This window comes from Podarcis muralis, chromosome 17, assembly GCF_964188315.1.
Source record: "Podarcis muralis chromosome 17, rPodMur119.hap1.1, whole genome shotgun sequence".
NCBI lineage: Eukaryota > Metazoa > Chordata > Lepidosauria > Squamata > Lacertidae > Podarcis > Podarcis muralis.
Window position 1 is genome coordinate 39,040,763 of NC_135671.1, and position 24,399 is coordinate 39,065,161.

At 47.7% G+C, this 24,399-nt stretch overlaps 1 protein-coding gene across 6 annotated transcripts in view; it reads right to left on the bottom strand.

The window, feature by feature from the left end:
* The window catches only part of ARHGAP4 (Rho GTPase activating protein 4), a 42,133-nt gene extending 17,734 nt beyond the window's left edge, over positions 1 to 24,399 (bottom strand). For 3 of the 6 annotated variants that reach the window (XM_028711895.2, XM_028711896.2, XM_028711894.2), the window contains exons 1-8: positions 23,935 to 24,398; positions 13,798 to 13,993; positions 10,314 to 10,476; positions 9,309 to 9,371; positions 7,748 to 7,939; positions 5,938 to 6,066; positions 4,710 to 4,931; positions 4,530 to 4,631 (exon numbers count right to left, since the gene is read on the bottom strand). In XM_028711895.2, the coding sequence (XP_028567728.2) occupies positions 4,530 to 4,631; positions 4,710 to 4,931; positions 5,938 to 6,066; positions 7,748 to 7,939; positions 9,309 to 9,371; positions 10,314 to 10,476; positions 13,798 to 13,993; positions 23,935 to 24,001 (1,134 nt within the window). In that variant the 5' untranslated portion in view covers positions 24,002 to 24,398. Of the gene's footprint in view, positions 1 to 4,529; positions 4,632 to 4,709; positions 4,932 to 5,937; positions 6,067 to 7,747; positions 7,940 to 8,205; positions 8,353 to 9,308; positions 9,372 to 10,313; positions 10,477 to 13,787; positions 13,994 to 23,934 lie in introns of those variants that run through there. The other 3 variants (XR_003704303.2, XM_028711897.2, XM_028711900.2) reach the window with 3 other exon arrangements.

A 24,399-nucleotide genomic window follows, 5' to 3' on the forward strand; every position in this document is an offset into this window, starting at 1 on the left:
ATTGATGGACACCCAGTCCAAACCCCCTGATGATCTCTCCCAGCGGCTTCATATAGATGTTAAAAAGCATGGGGGAGAGGACGGAACCCTGAGGCACCCCACAAGTGAGGGCCCAAGGGTCTGAACACTCATCCCCCACCACCACTTTCTGAACACGGCCCAGGAGGAAGGAGCGAAACCACTGTATGACAGTGCCCCCAGCTCCCAACCCCTCTAGACAGTCCAGAAGGATGTTATGGTCGATTGTATCAAAGGCCGCTGAGAGATCCAGCAGAACCAGGAAACAACTCTCACCTTTGTCCCTAGCTCGCCGGAGATCATCAACCAGTGCGACCAAGGTAGTTTCAGTCCCATGATGAGGCCTGAACCCCGATTGGAAGGGATCCAAATGGTCCGCATCCTCCAGGCGTGCCTGGAGTTGTTCAGCAACCACATTCTCAATCACCTTGCCCAAGAATGGAAGATTTGAGACTGGGCGATAGTTGGCCATACTGGCCGGGTCTAAAGATGGTTTTTTAAGAAGCGGTTTAATGACCGCCTCTTTCAGCGGATCTGGGAATGTTCCCTCACAGAGGGAAGCATTCACCACCCCGCAGAGCCCATCGCCCAGCCCTTCCCGGCTTGCTTTTATTAGCCAGGATGGGCAAGGATCAAGGAGACAGGTGGTTGGTTTCACGCGTCCAAGCAGCCTGTCCACATCCTCGGGGGTAACGGATTGAAATTGACTCCATGCAACTTGACCAGACAGGGCTCTAGCACTCTCCCGCCCCAGCCCTGCTCCCACGGCGGTGTCTAGCTCCTTCCGAATATGAGTGATTTTATCTGCAAAAAACTTTGCAAAATCGTTGCAGGAGATCTTGGGGTCTTTACAAGGCCCCGGTGGTAAAGGTGGTTCCGTTAAATTGCAGACCACCTGAAAGAGTCTCCTGCTACTATTTTCTGCAGATGCAATAGAGGCGGTGAAGAAAGTCTTCTTCGCCGTCGCTATCGCCACTTGGTAGGCTCGACGTTGAGCTCTAACCTGTGTCCAGTCAGATTCGGAGTGAGTTTTCTGCCACCGACGCTCTAGCCGTCTCAGCGATTGTTTCATCGCCCTCAGCTCTGAAGAAAACCATGGGGCTGTCCGGGCTCCATGCAATCGGAGAGGGCGCTTCGGAGCCAGACAGTCAATAGCCCTGGTTAACTCCGCATTCCAGCGGGCCACCAGGGAATCAGCTGAAAGGCCATCAACATGGGATAAAGCATCCCCTACCACTCTCTGGAAACCATTTGGATCCATTAAGTGGCGGGGGCGGACCATCCGAATTGGTCCCACCTCCCTGCAGAGGGGAAGGGTTGCGGAGAAGTCCAGTTGCACCAGGAAGTGATCTGACCATGGCACTTCTTTGGTTTCACTTTTACTTAGTGTCAGATCACCCACGTCACTAGAGGTGAATACCAGGTCTAAGGCATGTCCATGACTATGAGTTGGGCCCAACTTATTCAGGGACAGCCCCATGGAGGCCATGCTTTCCACGAAGTCCCGAGCGGCCCCTTGTAAGGTCGTGTCGGCATGGATGTTAAAATCCCCTAGGACAACCAAGCTAGGTGTCTCCAGGAGAACATCCGCCACGACCTGAAGCAGCTCGGACAGGGAATCCTTGGTGCAGCGGGGAGGTCGGTACACCAAAAGGAATCCTGTACTGCCCCTATTGCCCAACTTCCAGAACATGCACTCAGAAAACTGGGTCTTCCCAGTAGGACGCCTGATGCAAACTAATGACTTCCTAAAAATCACTGCAACCCCCCCTCCCCGCCCACATGACCTGGGTTGCTGTGCGTAAGAGAAACTCGGTGGGCAAGCGGCAGCAAGGACAGGCCCATCTGCTTCCTCCAACCAGGTCTCTGTCACACATGCCAGGTCAAATCCTCCATCCACAATCAGGTCGTGGATGGCAGTGGTTTTATTCATCATTGACCTGGCATTACACAGCAACACCTTCAGGTCATGTGGGTTTCCCCTGTTGATTCCAGTATCCATCCGGTCAAGGCCAGACCCGGAGGCAGGGATAGTCTTCAAACAACGACTAAACCTGCCTCCTCGGTAATGACATGGTCTGGTCTTAGCATAACTCCGCCTCCTGCCCATGATCACCGAGATCGGATGTCCCAGTGCTTCCGCCCCTGTGGAACTTGTCCCAGCCATCGTGTTGGCTGGGGCCCCACTCCCAGGCAGCCCTGATCCCACCCCTTAAAAACAAAACACAAACTATACATCAGTCATTAAAAACTTCCCTAAACAGGGCTGCCTTCAGATGTCTTCTAAATGTCATATAGCTATTTATTTCTTTAACATCTGATAGGAGGGCTCCCATTTGCTAATCCTCTCCTTTCTTGTTTTAAATTGCTGAGACTTTTAGTTATGATAATATATTCATAAATTTGGCAAACTATAAACTAGCTAACTACTGTATGTGCCTCCCCGCTGCCCTGTTTTATCACAGCAAATGTGGAGTTGGGACCAAACATTTGCCCCCATGCTGCCTACCTAGTAACGTCTTAAGTGACATATTAGTGTACACACACATCCCCTGGGTCTTGGGTGGTGCAGTCCAGGTTAAGCTCTAGGCTTATTAAATGTGTACATTGCTTCCTGCTAAAAAGGAGCAGGGCTGTAGCAGACAGAAGGCAGAAAGCAGCGGGCTTAGTTCTCAGCAAATCCCACTGACTACTATGGAATGTGGGACATGGTTCATTCATATGCTCTATATCCTGCTCTATCTGAATAAGATTCATCTCAAATATTGGGGGTGAGGAGGCTTAGTGGCAGAGCACCTGACTTGCATGCAGAATGGCCCAGGTTCAGTCCCCAATGGCGTCTCCAGGCTGGGCTGTGCAAGACCCTGCCTGAAACCCTGGAGAGCCACAGCCTCCGTACTGGAGGTGGATGAGGTCTGACGTGATATAAGGCAGCTTCCTGTGTTCCTAAAATAAAAACCAAAGGGCTTGGGTTTTCCTAAATATTCCACAAAGCCCCACAAAGCACCCTGTACAGCAGTGATTCTGAGTGTAGTTTGCAGCTGTTTGTACACAGTATTTGCCTAGATGGGTGAGTGACAACCTCCCCCTAGCGCTTCTTCCTCTGACCAGGGACACCCACTGATCTCTGCTGCCATAGAGGAATCAAGAGCAGAGGGGAAGCAAAACAGAAAGTGAGGTCACCAAGGGAGAAGACTCCCCACCCCTTGAAATCCACTGGTGCCTGCACAGACATTGCTCACTTTCTCCCACACTAATGAGAAACTGCCACTCACTCCAAGAGGAGCACGCGTGGGGGAAGCAAAGCGTTGCATGGCTGGTGAGGGCGAAATCATGAAGCATCCCTGGCTCTCATCCATTCAACCAAACGGAACGCCAACTGTGAAATTTCTAGCTATTGACCTGAAGCCACTTCCTTCACCTCACCAAAAAGAAAGGAAATAGCCCCAGGACTAGAAAAGCACTAGAAAGCAACATGAAAGGCAGGAGAAGCTGTGTAATACAAAAGGATACCTTTCACTACTGCATAAAAAAAAAGTCAAATACAGTTGGCCCACCAGGGTCTGTTCTGGGGGTCCGCGCACAAAGGCAAAATCATGCAAAATCAGGAACCCCCAAAACTGCCCCCTCCTCCCCCCGTAAGGCAGAGGGAGACTTACCGTAACTTACAGAAAGGAAACCCTGGGATATTCCCAGAGTCCTTGCGATGCCTCCCCAAATATGAGCAAGGGCTCTGGGAGCATCCCAGAGTTTCTTTTCTGACAGTAAATGACCATGCAGAACTGCTTTTTTTAAATGTATATGTGATTTTATATCATTTTATCTAGTTTTATCTAGCTGAGCTTTAAAATTTTGTAATTGGGGTTTTTATCTTGATACGGGTCATTGACCGTAATAAAATGACTTGACTTGACCTTCCCAGAGCCTGGTAAACAAGGAAAACCCACTGGGTGCGCAGGTGGTGGGGAAATAAATAAATGGAGACAGAGGAATATCAAGTCCCCCCCCCCATTAATTCATTTATTTCTCCACCCCTTGCAAAAGGTTGTGGTAGTGGGTGTAAAGTGGATGTAAGTTGCAGGCCCCCTGCTTATGGTTATGTGCTCATTTGCGCTTAGTTTGAGCCAGTACTCAGCCCTGTGGCTTGTCCTTAATGCTTCTGAAGACATGCAGAGTGTTTCCAGATCACTACTGCAGCCTGAGTGAGGAGCAGGGTTGTGGTGGCAGCTCTGCCACTCTGTCTGAGACTGCTACTCCCCAGCAAGGAATTCAGCCTAAATGTGTTTTCTTTAAAATGTGAAGCCATGATTTAATGTTTTGTCTTTGTGTGGAGGAGCATTCAGTCAGCTGAACCCCAGCCTACAATCTGAAGACATTAGGCCTATGTCTTGCACAATATTAATCCCAGTTCGTCGCCACCAGAATCCATGGCCAGCATTTGGAAATTTCTGGGCTCAAGCAAGTCAGAGGAGAGAGGAGGGGGCTTGACTTTGTTCTCTGCTGACACTCACCTCGTCTGTCTCCAGGGTGATGGCATTGAGACGGGACTGGAGATGCTGGAAGCGGGAAACTAGTTCATTTCTCAGGGGACCCTCGGCCCGGACCTCAGACACCTGAAGATGGCAAGGAGAGAATAAGTACCAGGCAAAAGGGTATGTTCTATAGGGAGCCCGGAATGAGCAGCCCCTTACCTCGTCGCCCTCATGAGGCTGGTAGTCAAAGCACAGGGGAGGACAGTAAGCTGCAGGGTTGGCCTCCATCAACCTGGACTTGTCCCCCAGTGGGTCCAGGGCATCAATGGCTCCTTCAATGGTGCACAGGCCCTGCTGCCAAGCCGCTTGGGCCCGGGACTCTGCTGCTAGGTAAGTCCTCAGCACTTTGCCCAGGGAAAGGTGGAAGCCAAGGTCAAAACACTGGGAAGCATGAGACAAAAGAGACACCCTTAAAACCACATTTGCCCTCATCCCTAAAGTGAATTGTCGAATGGGTTGGTCAACTCTGTTTCTGAAAGGTGCTCCTGTACCTTAAATAGCTGCCTAATGCAGGAAGGACTGCAACATACAGCAGGCACAGCTTTACCTGTCCTGATAGCTCCATGATGAAGGAAAGCTGCACCTGTTGAATTTCTCTATGCTATGCAGCTGTTTACAACCAAAACGTCTCTATCAGAGTCTGATAATATATGTAACATAACACACAATGACATTGATAACACAGTGCAAATTAGGCATTATGCCTGATTTGCAGGACAGGATCTGGAATCTTTTTGGTCTAGCTTTTTTCTTTCTCGTGTTCTGAAGGCTAGGAATCCTATAACAGTAGAGGAAGCTGAGATGAACAGAAAAGTCGTACCCTTTTACAAGCCTACTCCCCCAGTTTATGTTTCTAACCTGACAGCAAAAACTGCCCGTATATTTTCAGAGGTCCTCCCTCTCTGTAGAACTAGAAACTTGGGCTAGAATTATAAACTGAGAGCTAGAAACTTGGTGTTTTCAAATGAATGAAAATTACTTGCTAAGGTAGCATATCACCTGCTAAAGACACGGCCTTTTCAAGCACACCCGCCAAGTATCCAAAGGGAAGGCATGGCAAAGACACTGGCGCCTCTTGAAGTAGCTTGACAGTCATACTCCTTTCTCCCTCCACCCTCCCAGGAATCCTGGGAACTGTAGTTCCATGACAGTAGCTGGGCAGCGCTAACAGAACTCTCAACGTTCTCACCAAACTACAATTCCCATGATTTGACCATGATAGTTGGTATAAAACCAATATGCAGTTGTTACGTGGACATCCCCTTAGTGACGGAGAGAGTAAAAATTTGTCACAACACAGAAATAGCCCAACTAAATGCATGGCACTGATTTTTGTAATGCCAAATTTTATGGTTCTTGCACCAGCTTGGGTGGAGGACGGACTCACGTCTAGCAGGTCAGCAACATCGCGCACATAATAGTTGCTGATGGCAGCATTGGCAGCGTGCAGACTCAACAAGTAGTCGTTCCGGGCCTTGGCACATTTCAGCTTGCTCTCCATGAACTTGGACTGTCTCTGCAGGGGTTAGAATCATAGAATTGTATAGTCGGAAAGGACCCCCAGAGCCATCGAGTCCAATCTCCTGCGATGCTGGAATTTGTAGGAGACTCAGTTAGGCTCAGACTGCAGCCAGCCCTCCCTTCCACCAGCTCCCACCTTCCCCAGTTAGAAACCCAGTTCCTGTACAGGCTATGTTCTTTTCTGACAATGGCAGCAATTTCCCCTCGTAAGTCTACCTGCTTGCTAGCATCATTCCTATAGCAATAGCTTGACAAACTGTTGAGCTAGATAAAAAGTAGCTTTGCACTATCTTTATTGGTTTAGGTAGACAAGGTGGGGAGGATGCAAGAGACAGTTAACTACCTCCTGCTTCAAATTAACCCCTTTAAGATCCTCTCCTCCCAACATCCTAATATCACATAATCTTCCCCAATGGCGGCTGCATGTTACCTAATAGTAATCCTCACTGAACACAGTAGGACTTGTACTATAAATCTGCTAACCATGGAGGGGAAGGACAAGGAGATACAGATTCATGGTAAAGAGCCACTCATTGATGGATTTATCTCATCTTCTTCTAAAACCATTCAAGAGGGGGGCCATCACTGCTTCTACAAAGGTTCAGAGTTGCACTGACATCAGCGAATGATTCATTGGTTATCTAAGTGTATTACAAGAACTGTGTTTAAGTTGCAGAGTATGTAACCCATGTTATTATCCTTTTAAGATATGGGTTAGATTTTGTATAAAAACAGCCTTGGGAGATGGCCCCAGCCAATCTGTGCCAAGGAGCATGAGGTCACAGAGCAAGCGTGGGGCCGAAGCAGCTAAATCAGCCAGCCCCCACAGAGAAGTGGCCTGTGGCCTGGAGCTCACTGACTGACATGAGGACTAATGAGCAGGAGTCCGCAAGGGCTGAAGACTTGCTCCACACTTTCTGCTGTGCCTGTGAAACAGAGAATGAAGATCAGCTACCATCCACCCCCTGCTCTTCTGAGGCACCTTGAAAGAGCTGCAGGGGAAGGGTGGGGCTGGTTCCAGGGGTTCCTGGCTTTACGCACTTTTGCTTTTATGTGTGGACCCCTAGGACCAACCATTGCATGAGATGGAAGTTACCTGTGGCCGTGCTATAGATCTTTATCATTATTATTTTTAATTAATTTATTTATTTTATACCCTGCCTTTTCCCCTGGCAGGAGTCAAGGTGGCTTTCAAATAAAAATAATAAAAACATATAAACCCCTTTTAATGTGCCAGCAGTCTTAATTTAAAGCTCATCCTGTCTCTGGCATCATCTGACACCGAAGTCTTCTCCACCACGAGCTACCAGGAAATTTCAGAGTGGATTGGTGACAGCGGGAAATAGGAGAAGCACTGGGATCTAGACCTCTGTTGACAAAGGGAAGCTGAGGGAACAGGTGTCCTTAACACTCCCTCAATATCTCAAAAGGACACATTAGATTAGATTTTAAATCTGTTTAAAAGGCAGACAATGAAGTTAAACTATTTAATAAACAGACTGGCCTACATGAGCAATCCTATGCACATTTATTAACTTCCATAACATTAATGGGCTTACTCTAAAGTAAGTGCGCATGGATCTGTAGCCCTCATTATTAATAGCCAACTGTTACCCCAAGAACCTTCTGGAATATTGAGAGAAAGGCACCCACCTCCATGAGGCCCCCTCCCCTACCTTTTCCAGCAGCCGCTCCACTTTCTTGAGGGAGGTGCGACGGGGGGCCTTATCCAGCCCTGCCCCACCGGGGGACCCCCCAGGGTCAGAATGCCTCCCGCCACCGCGCTTCTCCTCTTGCCGCTCAGCCTCACGCAGCTTCGCCTCTGCGTTCAGGCAGTCAATGCGGTACGTCTGATAAGACTTCATGGCCTGCAGGGAAATAGTGGACATCAAAAGCAGATGGACTCACAGCTGGCCGAGGCTCAGCAGAAATGTCCAGCCAGGAGACCCAGGTCTTGCCGTCCTCCTGCACAGCCACGCCAAGCAGGCGCCAAACTGCATTCCAGCCCCCTGTGCAGCCACAGACCCAGGGCCAAGAGTCTTTGGAGCAGACGCAGAGCAGGGGCAGAGAGGGGGTCCTCACTATATATCCCCCAAGTGGCCTTGTTTAGCTGCATTCAATGTCACCTGCCTACCACATTGCCTTCTTCTGCAATGTCAGCAGCACTGAAAAATCCGTGGCCTGAGGTGGCTGCCGCTACGGAGGAGCCGGACTGTTCATGTGAAGGGGCCTCAGCTCCGTGGCCAAGCCTAGGCCTTGCGCTCTCAGGGCTCAGGGATAAATCCCCAACAGCCCCAGGTGAAAGGATCTTGGGAGCAGGACTAGGAAAGCATAGCTGTCAACCTTTCCCTTTTCTTGCGAAGAACCCTATTGGGAATAAGGGAATTTCCCTTAAAAAGGGGGGAAAGTTGACAGCTATGCTAGGAAAGACCTCTCTGCCGGACAATAACGCTTGTCCCTAATGACTATTATATAAATAGTCATAATAGTTGCCTGCAACACTCATGTAAGCACACCATATTGTTGAAATGGTAATCAAGGTGGTGCTGCATTCTCACCCAAGTACAAAAGAGCATTAGCCTAACCATTTTCGAAGCCACGTGACGTGGTTTGTATCAGGAACCCCGTTATAGTCTGCAGGCTAGGATTGCCCCTGTTGAGCAAGCTGAGAGAGTGCGCTCACTCTGGCTTTGAAGCCTGGTCAGTGGAGCATCAGCATCGTTAACTTATTTGTACGCTGATTTTCCATAGCAAACCAAACTCTAAGTAGTTCAAAACGTCAGGACAGAAAACAGAAAATTTAAAAGGCAAAATATATTAACGAAATGGAAGTAAACTGTCATCCAAATAATAGTAGTAGGCCAATCAAAACTCCTCATACTAATAAATATTCTATTAGGAACAGTCCTGATCTTGGGGACCCTGGGTCTGAGCCTGCACATTCCCCCTCCAGATTTGGATAAAGCTATCCGTGGTCACAGCCTGGCCTCCACAACATCAACACAAGGCAGATTTAATTTCATTGCTTTAAAAAAACTGCAATATCCACCAAATATCTCTAGAAGAGAGATGGGGATTTTGCACTACAAAGCCAAATACACTTCTAGCAAACACAAAGACAACCACAAACTAAAGTCTTTCTAGGCCCATTGCTGCAAGAACCGCCATCACTGGTCCTGTACTGCAAGAGCCCAGAAGGGTAGTGGTCACCGGCGGGAGATCTTGCTTGACGCTCACCATCTGCAACTCTGAAATGGCCTTCAGTAGCTCGTCCTGCATCTGCTGCTCCATCTCTTTGCTCTGATCAGGGAATATAAAGGTGAGCATGTCAACACAATGTGTTCTATGTGTGTCTTGAGATTCTGGACAAGCACAGGAAAAAACATGGAATTTGGGACTGTAGCATGCTGAGAATCTCAGGTTTTATGTTTAATAAAAACAAGTTTCTAATCCTTATAGCTGTGAAATAAGTTTGCAGTTGTGTGACTAAGGCTTAATAAATATCAGCTGTGTGAGTCTTTCTAAGCAGGCAATCCCGCAGTCAAAGGGCAGGACTTCAGTGTATACATTACCATAATTGACCAAAATTGCAGAATTCAGCTTTTCATTGCTGAGCGCATGGGCTACCTTGGTGCATATTTTTAAGGTGCAGGTCCAGATCAGATCAATGGTAAACCATAGTTTCCACTATGTGAAAGTGATATCCAAACTCAAGTGATTGTCCAGTAGTCAGAGTTTACACACACACTCAACTTGAGAAGAGCCTAAATACAAACAACATACTAGGCCCAGAAGGTATGGTGGGCAACCATGACACTACGCCCCTTCCTCCATAAGTACACCCTGCCCCCCCCCTTTTTTATTGGCTCTTTGCTTCTACATCCATGTTTGAGATCCCCAGCTGCTGTTTTCCCAGCTTAGGGGCTGAATAAGGGAGGTGTTTGCCACAGTCACCTAGCAAACAAAAATGGTTCCCAACCACTTCTGAAATTAACCTGGAAGTAATTGGGGAGCATGTAGTGGCATAGATGCTGAAGACCCACAGAGAGACTTTCTTCTAAGATATTTCCATTTTAAAGCAAACAAAATAGCTGGCTGAGGACAAAGTGTGGCTTCAGCAGGGGCTAAATTCCCAGCAGCTGCCACCACATGGCACATTATTTTAGGCCTGGCATCCTGGGAAGCAGCTCATTTTTTCTTTCCTTATCAGGAACCTGCCCTTCTATCATCCAGACTACCTACCTTCCGAGCCAGCCTCCCAACATCTTCACTGATGTGCACCAACCGCAGTGCCAAGTGGCCTGTGTAGATTTCACTCAGTGCCCCGTGATCCCGGCTTGCCTGCCGCGTCTGGTTGAGAATCGTATACCAACAATTCAGAGGGGATGGGAGATTTTGGTCCTTCCTGCAGGGAGAAAGCAGAGATAATAATAATAATAATAATAATAATAATAATAATAATAATAATAAATTTTATTTATATCCCGCCCTCCCCAGCCGAAGCTGGGCTCAGGGCAGCTAACAACAATCAAAATAGTCCGACATTCTAAAAACATTTAGATGCTTTTTAATCTTTGACTAGATGAACTACCCACCTCTATTGAGCCTTCTCCTGGTCTCTCCTAAGCCTCTGGTTCTTTTTACTTTGTTTTGTTCCACCACTATCTAAATTTGAACTGTAAGCCAGGGATGGGGAACTTGTGTGACCCTTCAGGGATGTAGATGATGGTCAGAGATGACGGAGGATGGAGTCCAGCAACAAGTGGAGGGCCATGGGCTCTCCCATCCCTGTTGTAAACTCTCCAGGGCAGTGACCTCTCTTTTCCTTATGTCTCCTTTTTCACTTGTTGGCATCCGTCTGCCTCAAGAGACAATGGAGTGTGCCTCCAGGGGTGAAATCAAACCACTGTGTTAGCAGCACCAAAGTGACCTCCCCGGGGCACAAGCCTGGGCAGTGTGCATGGAGGTCCTGAACTGACCAGAGGTCAACACTCCCCTCTCGGCCTTGCTGACATCATCCAAAGGAAAGCAGAGCAATACATTTGGCAGAAGCTTGGCTGCAGGAGTTGTCGGAAGGAGGTGTACAAGGCACCATCCAGCCATCTTAGGGCCTCTACTCCAGATTTGTGTAGCGTTTACTCCTTAGCCTTTTCTTCTCCCAAAGATATCCTGCAAGGCAGTAGAGGTTTATGATCAGCGTTTTCCTTCTCCTAGATGGGCTACCCTCCCAGATTGACAGGCCCATCCACCCTTTGATTGTCTTTGCATGGTCTTTTGCTTTTAAAATATTTATGAAAGCCTTATTGGATACAAATGTTTTAAATAAATAGCTGCTTTCATGTGCAGTGACGACACGTTGTAAACTGTAAGTTACATAATGGTCTCCTGTTGTCCTAGCAGGGTATTTCCAATAATATTTTTAATGGATTATCACTATTCATTTTGTCACCATTGATCACTACTTGATTCACCCCCGAGCATACATTTCACTCTTGAGCTTCATGCAAACATCCTGATGGACTGGTCAATGAGGAGGAAGTGTAGGAGGAGCTGGAGGTCTCTGATCCTGGAAGGAGCCCAACAGGCTAGGAGGCCATGGTCAAAACTCATAGGAGGACTTGGACCCTGAAGAGGGTCCCAGTGGTGTAGACCTGAGGGAAGAACCAAGTGTATTGCCAGAACAACAGCCCTCCCCAGTGCCATCAGATACCCCAAGCATTACCTTGCAAGGCTTTGGCCCTGTCTCTGGCACCACTCACGGTCGATAAAGACTAGAGCCTTCCTCCTTAGGGGAGGCACCTGGGGATAGCTCTGACAGTGAGCTGTTTCTGAAGATGCAGAGGTGACTGTGCCAGTGTGAACAGACACACTGTGCTCAGCCTACTCAAAGGAATGCCCCCTTGCTTGCCTAGTCTCAAATCAAGCCTGCCCTGCTCTTCAAAAAGAAAGCACAGGTCATGTATCAATTGTTGGAAGTGCAGTTTATGGCCAGCCATGTATCCTACAGCTTTGCTGTGCCTTATGAACTTGTAGTTCAAGTTCCAAGTCTGATAAGGAGAGGCACACACAATGTCACACAATTCACTGGTGACAGCTGCTCCTCAGACATACCTACACCACAGGCTAAAAACTGGTTTGGCTGTCAGTCCCAAAATCCAGGGCACTTGCAAATCAGTAACAGAATTATCAGCACCCTTCCTAAACTACAATTTCCAGGATTCACTGGTGGCAGCCATAGTGGTCTAACAAGTGTAAAACTAATATATGTTTATAGTGTAATTCGTCTCACTCCCACCATATACCATGTGAAGTTAACAAGTATAACTTTTCACAGAATGCCAAACGCTGAGTTCCTGTTCCACTTTCTGTTGCCTCACTAGAGTGAAAAGATTTGCCCGTCTGCTCTGCAGGAGCTGCTTGTTAACTATGCATGATCCGAGTTCTCTCTCAAAGGGTGGGGATGATGTTGCTGTGGTGGCATGGGACCAATTATGCATCAGCACAGTAATGGGGTAACCTGGAAATATCATGATAAATGTGATCTTTTGGTTCTTTGTTGTAAATATGGCTATATAAAAAATAAGGATGTCAGGGAATTCCAACAAAAACAGAAATGCTGTTGTTGCCTCCAGTGTGCAAATGATTTGTAATTGATTACATTATCCCACCCCACCCCCATTTGCACTGCATTTCTTTTGCATTGTAACAAACGGGGTAGAATAACATAACAATGTAATTTACATAATTTGTGTAATTTATGTAATTAATTATGTCCGTTAATTCTGCAGTGAGAAGAATATTGTAGGTTTTTGCAGAAACTGAACTGCAGTGGAACAGAAATGGTGTTTCATATGATGATGTGACGGGAAACTCAGCCAGACCAGAGTTTGGTGATGCAATGCCTCAGAATTCCACCAAAATGCTGTCTGGAGCCTCTCTCTGGTTGGCTGCAGGTACAGCTAGCTGGGGGGGGGGTGTGGGGCAGAGTCCCAGAAAAGAATGGAGAGATGCCGTTCTTGGCATTCAACTGGTTAGGAGTTTAGCTCCTGAACTGTGTGCGTAAGATCCACTCTGAGGAAAACATCTATATCCAGAGAAGGAAGATCGAAAGACAATGAGTGGAGTATACAGACAAGACAAAAACTAGGAAGCTGAATTGGGGACAGGAGAAGAAAAGGTATGAGGGAACACTCTACTTGGGTCTCCATTCAGTAAGAGGGCTAGAGGTCTTCTAGAAAGAGGAAAATCCCAAACCACTTGGAAGGGATGTGATGACCTCCTGGGCCTGTTACACTGCTAGAGGAGCCTGAGGGGTGAGACTTATAGAAGGTTGAGAAACTGACAAAAAGTGTCACCTTGTTTAAGAACCCAAATATTAAGACCTAAGCTGGAACACCTATACAATTAGCTTAAGAAACTGAAGTGAAAATAAGTTGCGCATTTGCCAGTATCTTCCTCCATTACTTACCCCCACCAGCAATAGTTTAAAGAACACATTTTAAAATGATAAAACAATCACTCAGACAAAGGCTAATTCAGGCATTCCTTGATGTGTTGTCAGTGAAGAATGCCTCATGTCTTTTCAGAGGAAGGTTATAATAACTACAGTTCTTAGAACTTAGTATTCCAGTAGTCCTGTCCTCAGCTCCTGCCCCCCAACCACCTCTGCAATTCCCCCACCATCATTGTCCTGGGGCCTCCTCTGCCAGCATATACCCGTCTCCACCTGAAGTTCTGGTGTTCCTTGGAACCACGAATCTTAGCCGAGAAGCGTTCTGACAGCTTCTCCAGTCCCCGGGAATACTCTTGCTCCACCTCCGCCTTCCGGCGCAAGAAGTCGGCCACATCTTGGAGCAACTGCTGCCGACTCTCAGCCTGGGAGTCCAGACCTCGGACTTGCTCCCCCATCTGCCAGCGCATTTCTGAAAGAGAGGAGCAAAGCTATCAGCATCTGAACTGCTCTAGGATACAGGGTCCTCAAACGCTCTTTGGGCACATCCAGACTGCCGCTGGTTTGTGGAATGGATTCAAGCCTCCTGGAACTTTACGCTTTCACAGTTAAAATGGATCAAAGCACTCTGTTACTCTAGCATAACTTTCCAAAGGAATCAGATTTATTGCAGTTTGGAAAGTGAATAGGAAATCATGCTGTAAGTAAACATAATTGTGCCCAGTGTGAACCACATTTTGTAAGCCTCCCCCATATTGTTATCTATTGCTATTGATAGCTATTTAAATTAGAACCACAGATTTAGTATTAGAATTAAATAAGAAAAGTTACAAATAACTTGTTTTATGAAGGTGATTTCAATCTAATTAAATTGAGGCTCCAATAAACACCGTAATTTCACAAAATCACATTACAGTGGTACCTCAGGTTAAGAACTTAATTTGTTCTGGAGGTCTGTTCTTAACCTGAAACTGTTCTTAACCTGAAGCACCACTTTAGCTAATGGGGCCTCCCGCCACCGCTGCACGATTTCTCATCCAGAAGCAAAGTTCTTAACCCGAGGTACTATATCTGGGTTAGCGGAGTCTGTAATCTGAAGCGTATGTAACCTGAAGCATATGTAACCCGAGGTACCACTGTATTGTAATTTGTTAACAGTAATTTTGAGCTGAAAATCATTACAATTTAATAAATTTAAACATGATTTTTCATATTTATTTCACTCTCAAAAATCAAAATTACCCACATGCGATTAATAAAACAATTATTCACTGTTTGTAACAATTATATTAATGACATGTGGGTGATTATGATTTTACAGCATCTTGAAGACTAACACTTTAATTATGGCATGAGCTTTATTTTAGCTTGTGCTGTTTTATCTGTGTAAGCTGCTTGGAGACCTGGACTAAGATAAAGGCAGGATATAAATAATAATAATAATATGTAATAGCTCATTCCGGAGCCCTGTTCTGATTCTGAGATGCCGAATTGTGACCAATGTGTTTAGAATCTGATTATAAGCAGTTCTAAGCTGTATATGCGTAACTGAATTATGGATTAAGTAGAAGCTGGCAATTGTGGCCTCTTTTTTGCTCTTCAAAATATGGCAACCCTATATATTTTTACTATGATTATAATTTTAGCACCAAGTTTTGTTTAGGTTGCTATGAAACTATTAAACATGTATTGATGAACGTAACATACATATTTTTAGAAAATCACGTCTCAGATTAAGATAGAAACACCATGGTTTGCTGCACCTGCCTGCCGAGTGTAACAGAGCAAACGAGATTTGCTTCTCATCTGCATAAAATCTGATATGAGTGACTCCTAATGACTTAGGCCTGGAACAGATCCGAAGTTCACCTCCTTGCTCAAATGAACACGTACAAAAGCCAAGGTTGGGGAAAGGTCCAGGCAAGAGAGCTCACACCTCACATGAGGAAGCATATATCCCTAGATGTGCAGGTGAGGAACCCTGCCAGTTCTATTTGGCCTGAGGACATGTGTGCATGCTTTCACACTCATATTCTCCCTCTCTCGCCCACGCTCACATCGGCACTCAACTCTCCAAACAGAGGCACATATTCATACCCTCACTTTCCTAACTCTACCCAAAGTGCCAGCTTGGTTGGAAAGTTAAATAATGAAACAGACCAGATAGGAAAGTTCTCTAACACCTCAGTGTATGTTGGCAAATTTAAGCTAAACATACACCAAAACCTTTCCGCTACTACACCCAGTGATGATGTGCAAAGAAAGTCAGCTGCAAACACGTTCAGCTCCTAACGATTTGCGTCTTCAAAACAATGTTTGCTCTCTTGACGGCACCTACATTTTTAGAGATAGCATCAATATAAACAATGAAATGTTACTACTAGTTTTAAAACTTTTGCCAGCAGAAGGATTAAAGAGAAGGCAAACTTTTTTTGTGGGGGAGGGGAGAGAATAGAAAACGAGGCAACAATTAATTACCAGGTTGATGTCACCAATTAAGAGTCCTATTCTCATAATTCCAAGTTCATATGCAGGGATTTTATGTTACTTAGTGACCAGGAAAATGCATTCTGAACATACTTATACCTACATATGCATATACTTATTTCATACATGTTCAGGGGCTGATCCCTGGTTCATATTAATCCCAGAAGAGCAGGGGAAGGAGCAGTAATGATGGACCAGTAATGATGGACAACCTTGCATGCCTTTAGCACTAGTAATTTCTCTGCAGCACATGGACACAGGGGGAAAGAGCCCTGAGCATTCTGTGCCCATGTGAGGCCACAAAACTTCAGGTCCCTTCGTGATCTGAAAATGCACCATTGAACTTGTCTGAAAAAAATCTTTTCAACACAATGAGATTCCTTGGCAGGCAAGGAATGGGTTCCTTGCAGGCAAGAAATTAGACACCACTGTGTTAAACTAAGATCAGACTAAGCATGACATTAGTCATGACTATAGTTTGCCATTGAGGGCAAATCGAGGCACCTCGCCACCCTCTCGACCCCTCCATCACTCACCTACTTGTTGCCTCCCTTGCTTGCTTTCACCGCTCACCCACCCTCCTCCACTGTACCTTTCTCCATGTCCTCCACCTCCTCTGCCAGCGCCACAGACATGCTTCCAGAAATCAGCTTCCGGAATTGCTGTGATGGAAGGAGGAGGAAGAGCAGTAATGCCCGGGGCCAAGGTAGGTATTGCTTCCCTTATTTTCTTCCACACTCTGGTGTGGGCCAACTGACTCATGCCACAGGGTGGGACAGAAAAAAGCCCATCTTGTGGTCCTGTGCTCTGGCCAAAATGGGACACCTGGGATTGGGATCAGAGGCTGGGGAGGCTTCTGTCAATCTGGGATGTCCTGCATAAAATGGGACCATTGGGCATTATGTAGTTCATAATACTTTAACTAATAGCACATTGTGGGGGGCAGTTTGGTGCCATCAGGACAGGACTGAAGACAGACATCCAGGGCCCCACTGAGCAGAACAGCCCCCTAAACACAGCAGAGCTGGCTTACCCATTTTAAGTCAGTGAAGTAATATACATTACCATCTAATTCAGCATTATGTCTAGAATCTAAAATTACCTACACCCTGGGGGGGGGCAGAATCAGGACCACAACATGGGGAGGGGCCCTTGCCACAGTCCTGACTGGAGCTGCCCAACCCAACACTATGCCTGCTATTTACAAGGGGAAGAAACTCTCACTGTCCCAGTATTGAATGAATTGGCTCCCTCCACATATGGGTGACACAGGGGCATCATCTCCAGCACATTCCCTGATTGGTGGGCTATGGTCATGTTTCCAAGGATGCTGAGAACCAGATCTGCCATTTTTACACGGCTTTCATGTTTTCTGATTCTGCCGCTCCCCGGGCAGAGGGAAGATAGGATATGACAGTTGTTCCACCAGTGTAGCCAGAGGAGCAAATCTCTTGTCCACCCCAGGTGTAGTTGATGTACTGTATAGAACTGCTCTGTATTGGTATATTTGATATATCTCTAATAAATTTCATTAAACTGACAGAAAAACCCACACAAGTTTTTTATTTTAAAAAATGGGCCTTTGTTGGGATAAAAGTGGTAGCTACCACCCTCTGGAATGCCCTCCTTCAGGTAATTCAAGAAGCAGAGACAGTAGTGGCATTTAAACAGCTCTTTAAAACCTGTATACTTATTCAAGCTTTCTGACTTCTGTGTACACACTCCTCGGTTTTATAGATGATGTTGTAACCCTCCCATACACGATTTCATTGTGCCTGATCCTTTCCAAGGCTCTGATGGCTTATCTGAGCGTATGGACAGCTTGGGAACACCTCATGCTTACTTTGCATTGGTCTAAAAAATATGCTTCTACAGACCAAACTATATCAACTATATGCATCATGACGCGCATCTCTCTGTGTGCGACTTACTGCTTTGTTTCAGGCAAATTCTCTCACAAAAACCTCACTAACCTCATGGCAGAACCACCTTCGTAAAAGCATCATATGGAAAGCTAATTCGGGGGGTGGGAGTTTCAAAAGAACAATTAACGTATACAGTACCTACAAAAGGAGATAGGGAACCCCAATCATTGTATTTGCATTTTCCACACACCAAGTATTTTTTAAAAGAGCCACCTAGCAACAGGTCAGACAGTCACTGCCTTCTAGAATACCTGGCAGGACATTAAATGCTGATCCACACACTCAAACTTGACACATACAAAGGAGGAACCATAAACGCCAACCAAACAACAGCAAACAGAAAGACAAAAATGTGTGATAAACACATATAAAACAGCTGTAGCAGCACTGGTGTATCCAGAAATGCAAAGCCAAGCAAAAATCATAGCTTTGAGCATATACATATATCCACCAAGGTCTATGAACATGCATAACGCTACTGTACTGGCTCAGCCGAGAGCAACTCCCATGTACAGTATCCAGACATTAAAACACAAATAGGAAAGCCACACATGCATATAAATCATGGCATTAAAATGTATGCAAAAGGGAACCCAATCATTTCTCCATGGCCATTTGTATTCATTGGGAACAGAAATGGTTCAATTTATACAGGCAAGTGTGCACCACTCAAAAAATGTCACAGCTTGCATGTGGTTTGTACTTTGGCATTGATCACCGGCTGCAAACAGACTCAAGAACCACCATGCTTGCAGAAAGTTAATACAGTGGTACCTCGGGTTAAGTACTTAATTTGTTATGGAGGTCTGTTCTTAACCTGAAACTGTTCTTAACCTGCTGAAGCACCACTTTAGCTAATTGGGCCTCCTGCTGCCGCTGCACGATTTCTGTTCTCATCCTGAAGCAAAGTTCTTAACCCCAGGTACTATTTCTGGGTTAGCGGCGTCTGTAACCTGAAGCGTATGTAACCCGAGGTACCACTGTATTGAAAGACTGCAGGGCCTAAGAAGTGATGCTCTGAGACAAACAGTACAGCTATGACTGGTTTGATTCATCAAGTGTTAGGCAGCAGGCATCTCACACAAAGGGTTTGCAGGTGCTCCAGCCATGCTCGATAATGGGCAAATTGCTGATCATCCAAGCTGGGTGCAGTACAGGCCTTGGAAATTTTGTCCAAGGCAGCTTCCCCACCCTGGTGCCCTGTACGTGTTTTTGACCACAAATCCCATCAGCCCAGATTGTTGGCTTTGCTGACTGGGGCTGATGGGAATTGTAGTCCAAAATATCTGGAGGGTGGGTGGGAGAAGCCTGGTCTGAGAAATAGACTGCTTTACTCAGAGGCAGCAGGCTTGTAAATAACCATGTTACTAGTTGCCTGCAGCTTGTAAGAATTAGCTCCAGGTGACTTGGCAGAGAAGCTTTCATAGTTTAGAAGACATACCCCACTTCAGACGCAGATGGCTAACCAGGTATATGAGATCAAACAGGCTAGTAAAAACTTTTGTGGGCAAGTAAGTTTTGCTGACATCATCTCAGTGAGATAGCAGCCTAAGGCTTCATCTGCATAGGAAGTTGTTCCTTTACAAAACATGGCTCCCCTTGGTTCTGGACAGCCATATTCATACACCTGTGCCCACACCTGGACAGAGTAGAGTTTGTGCTGTAAAAGGGACTGGGTAAGTGATGCAATTCTGCATGAGAGCAGGAACAATGCAGATTGTGGTATCAGGGGGCAATTAAGCTTCCTGGGAATCTGACCTGCTGCTTTTTTAAAGCAAATTTCTAATCCTTGCAAATGTGAAGTTGTGCCTGAAAGTGTGGGCTGAATAGTATTTCTAGGAGTCAGGAAGTAAGTGAGATGCATCATTCTCACTTTTCCACATGATTACCAAAACAAGGGTAGATTTACATTAAATGTTTTTATATACAGTATATAACTGCAGGATTCAGCAGTACAAGAGTAATACTGCATAATTTCTCAATTTCCACAACCTATCTGGGAGACATGGAATCATAGAATTGTAGAGTTGGAAGGGACCATGTGGGTCATCTAGTCCAACCCTCTGCAATGCAGGAATCTTCTGCCCACTGTGGGACTCAAACCCTGAGATTAAGAGTCTCATGCTCTACCCACTGAGCCATCCCAGCTGCTATATATACATGATTCAGCTTTTGTTGATGAAGGATTTGGGTTGCCATTGTGCAGAATTTTGATTTTACTTAATTCCCATTTATGTTCTTCCCATGGTGTATTTCATAGCCTGGACAGAGAAAAGGGGCCGCCATGAAGTAGAGGAAGCAGCAAAACAAGAATAAAATGGCAAAAGTGAACAAAAGGAAGAGGGTTGGCTGAACTTCCCCCAATCCTCTCTTCAGGACACGAGAGTTCAAGCTCGCAGCCCTGCAGGGCCAAGGCAGCTAGGAGTCCGCTGGGTTAGCAGAAGGAAGCAAGGGCACAGAGAGACCCCTTCGCTTGCCAGTTTTATCAGCAGAAGCCAAGGCAAAGCAGCGAGGGGATGGAGAAATGGTCCGCAGCCCTTCCCCCAACCCTCTTCACAAAAGCCTCTGAAAAATCAGAACTGACAACTTGGAAGCTGAACTCAACCCAATGAGCAAGAGGGAAGAGAGAAAGCTCAGTTGGGAAAATGGGGAAAGGGGAATGAGTTGGCTGGAGAGAGAGAGGAATTAGGGGGATCTAGGTGCAACCCCCACTGTGTATGGCTTAATACTTGCATGAGAACATGGTGTAGAGGTGGAGGTGCTGGAGGCTTGGTACCAAAGACAAGATCGGAAGGCGCTTTGAGCCCCTCTTGGAGGCATCTGTACCAGTGTGGTGGCGGAGGAGGGGAGGGGGAAAGGGGGTGTGTGATTGCACTGACAAGTGCAGAGGTCAGAAGTTCAAGGGCCTGCAGTCAGATTTATAGCCCACCGTATCCCACAGCATCAGCGCAGGTAAACAATACAAGTATTTGCTCTCTCATTCATAAAAACATGGCTTATTATTAAGAGAGGGAGAGGTTTCACTGATTGCCCTGCTTGAAATTTGTAATCTTATTTTTAAAAAGAATAAAATAAAGTTGTAAGCCACTTTGAATATTGTGATTGCAATAGAAGGATGAGAAATAACTCATCTTAATAAATACGCCATAAACAACCATTTTGTTTTAATGTTTGGTTTTATTATGGAAGCCACCCAGACAGGCAGGGTATGGAAATAATAATAATGTCTGTTGGGCATAAACTCCACCAAAGTTCACCTGCCAGCTTCCACCTCAGCTGATATTTAGATCACAGCATTTAAAAACAGGCTGGTTCAGCCTTTTCTCTTCCTGAAGCTAAAGGGCAGCCCCTCTCTCTCTCTCTCTCTCTCTCTCTCTCTCTCTCTCACACACACACACACACACACACACACACACACACACACCCTCCTTGGTGTTCCTCTCCATGATGACAGACCCCTGAAGTGACCATCTTAGTAAACACCTGTGAGTTTGTCAAATCAAAATAGTCAAAACCTGACATAATATCTGAGGCGGCAGCAGAACTATTTCTTTGCCTGGCAGAAAGGAAGGTTTGCAGTTGTTGGCTCTTTCATTTATTGAGCGTTGTGTTTTTGCTGCCTGGGAGGGGGGTTTTCTGCCTCAGGTGCCAAATAACTGAACTGGACCTGGGTCCTATGCAGCTTGACTTGTGGGTTGTGGGGGCTAAGCCATTTCTTGCTCTGCCTCAGGCAGCAACCATCCTGGGCCGGCCCTGCACAGCTGTGCCACATTTTGCTTCATGGCAGGGCAGTTTCTGTTAGCAGGAGAGAGAGGGGTTTGTTTTTCCAGAATATTTAACCTCAGCTTCGCTCTTGCTCAAAGCACCTGACTACAGTATGAAGTTTGAAACATTCTTGCTCACCTAAGATGCAGAATGGCAGAGTGGGGCAGACACCAACCGTGGGAATGGTGCCCAGCTTTGTAAAGCATTGGGGGTATAGGAGTGGTGGTAACAAGAGGTCTGGCGAGGTACTCAAAGAGGAAATTAGACCTAGTAGCAGGTAGAGGCTGCTGCCATAAGACAAAGCAGCTCCTTCAGTCTGTTATGGAACTAATGAAGCTTAAGCTTCAGGGCCCCTAATCCCAGAAGGGCCCCAGAAGTGACTTTAGTCCACCTTGCTTAAAATTTTGGGGTCTAGTAGATCTCATTTGTGGCTCACTGATTTGAGTAAAATTGATCAATTTTTGTTGTTGTATATATTGTAACAATCCCAAAGTTTGAGAGTTAGTAGCACAGATATTGTAAAGTGTGGTGGCCTGTCGTGGAACAACCCCATTGAAGAAGAGAACAGTGGTTCCCCGGACCTTGTTGCTGGTTGCAAAGGTGACACTTCAAGCTTCAGGGCCCCAGAAGCGCAGGTCCACCACTGCCTTCCGCCTTGTATATTTTCCAGTGGCAGAAAGGGAGACAAGGCCACATCTGCACCATGCATTTTGACCCTCATGGCTCCTCTCCCCTTGCAAAACGTCCTGGGAACTACAGTTTGTTACGGGTGCTGCTGAGAGTTGTTAGGAGACCGCTCTTCCCCTCACAGAGCTGCAGTTCCCAGCACTCCCTGGGAAGAGGGACTAGTTTTTAAGCCACTCTGGGAATATATGCTGTGCATGTCCAGATGTGACCAGCTAGGGTCCAATGCACTGTGCAAATATCCATTAAGATGAACTGTCGTTTCGCAGGGCACATGCAGGAGGACAAGAGCATCTCAACCAAATTGTGCCCCACGCCAACTGCTGCGTGTGGTGCTGGGACCACTTGGCCTTCCTGGCTCCAATACCCAAAATGCCTTGAACCAGCCCTGCTAGTGGTCCCAGCCAAGGGGCACTGCCTTGGTGCCAGGATGGCTGGTGCCTGTGCTTGTCACATTTTGAGCCCCAGAAGGGCTTTGAGTTGGCAGTCGAGGTTTGTTGTAAGATAGCAGTGAGCCTAGGCAGGTCCAGAATGGTGCTGTGATCCTGAGGAGGAGGAGGTGAGCAGCAGAGGAGCGCTGGGGCAGAGAGAGAATCGTTGCTGGCTGATCAACTCACCCAGCCTAGAGGAAGTTGAACGACCGGAACCCAAGAAGGGATGTTGCGTTACAATCAACAGCTTTGCTGTGCAAGGGTGTCTTAACAGGGGAAGTGGAAATTAGTGCTTTACAGGCGAGGGAGGTTACAGGGAGGCAGAGGACGCCCGGGTCCTTTTCCTGTCAGTTCGGCACGCGGGCACGGCGCACGGTCTTCTTTTTTCTGTACCTTCAGATCCTCACCTCCTGCCTCCAACCCCGCGACCACGTCTCTCCCGCTAAGAACCCGAGTTTGCAGTCACGCCTCGCCACCACCAGCAACAATATTCTCCCGTCTACAAAATCTGGGTCACATTTCTCTAGGTTTGGGTGGGGGGAGAGAGAGACAGAGACAGCGTTCCTCTCGCAGCCATATAAATGCAGCTGCAGTGAAATCCAGCGCGGCTGGTATTTGAGGCGGGAGCACCCCGAAGGGGGTGGCGTGTGGGCGGTGGGGAGGCCCCTGGCCGGCTGGAGGTCGGTCACGCAGCTGAGGACGGATGAGCAACGTCGCCCTGGTCCCCCGGCCCCCGAGCCAGGCCCAGGGGGGCCAGGAGAGCGCGATGCCGCCGCCACTTGCACCTGCAGGCAGATGTCCGGCTGGCTGCTCCCGACGCCCGCCCCTCGGCGCTGCGTTGGCGCAGCGGCCACCCGACAGCTGCCCACCCCTGGCCAGCAATGCCTCCCCTGGCACACAATGCCCTCCCCACCCCTGGCCTGCCCTTGCGTCCGCAGCCCCACCCCCGGCCCTCCCCGCGCAGCGATGCCCCTTGTCCGGCCCGCAGGCGTCGCCGGCTGCCCCCTTCTCCCCGCGCAGCCTCGCCCGCGCCCCCGGCTCCCCCCCCCCCGCAGCCCGCGCACCTCCCTCGGCCGCCGCCTCCCCAGGATCCCCCCCCCCCCCGCCGCCGCCAGCCTTACCTTTCACCTGCGTCTCGTACTCGGCCAGGCTGCCCCGCTCGCGGCGCGCCTTCCCCGGCGCGCTCATGCCGGCGGTGCGGGCCGGGGCGCAGCAGGGCCAGCTTGTCCGCAAGATGCGCCCGGCAGATGCGGCGCGGTGTGCCGGGCGAGGCGCCGCCCCCTTCCCTTCTTCTGCTGCTGCTTCCCTTCCCCAGAGGCAGAAGCTGGGGCTGGAGCGGCGCCGTTAACCCGCTGCGCTCCGGCTCCCCTCCTCGCGGTGCCAGCCACAAGCGCAGCCCGTGCCAGGCGCGCACTCGCTCGCTCGCTCGCTCGCTGCTCTCCCTCTCGCAGGGCTGGAGCCAAAGGCTTTGTGTCGCCCTGTCCAGCCCTGTGGCAACGCAGGCCCGGCCAGCAACAAGCCCCAGAGAGACGCGGGAGCGACGGTTGCACCACCAGATCACACCCTCCTCCTCCTCCGCCGCCGCC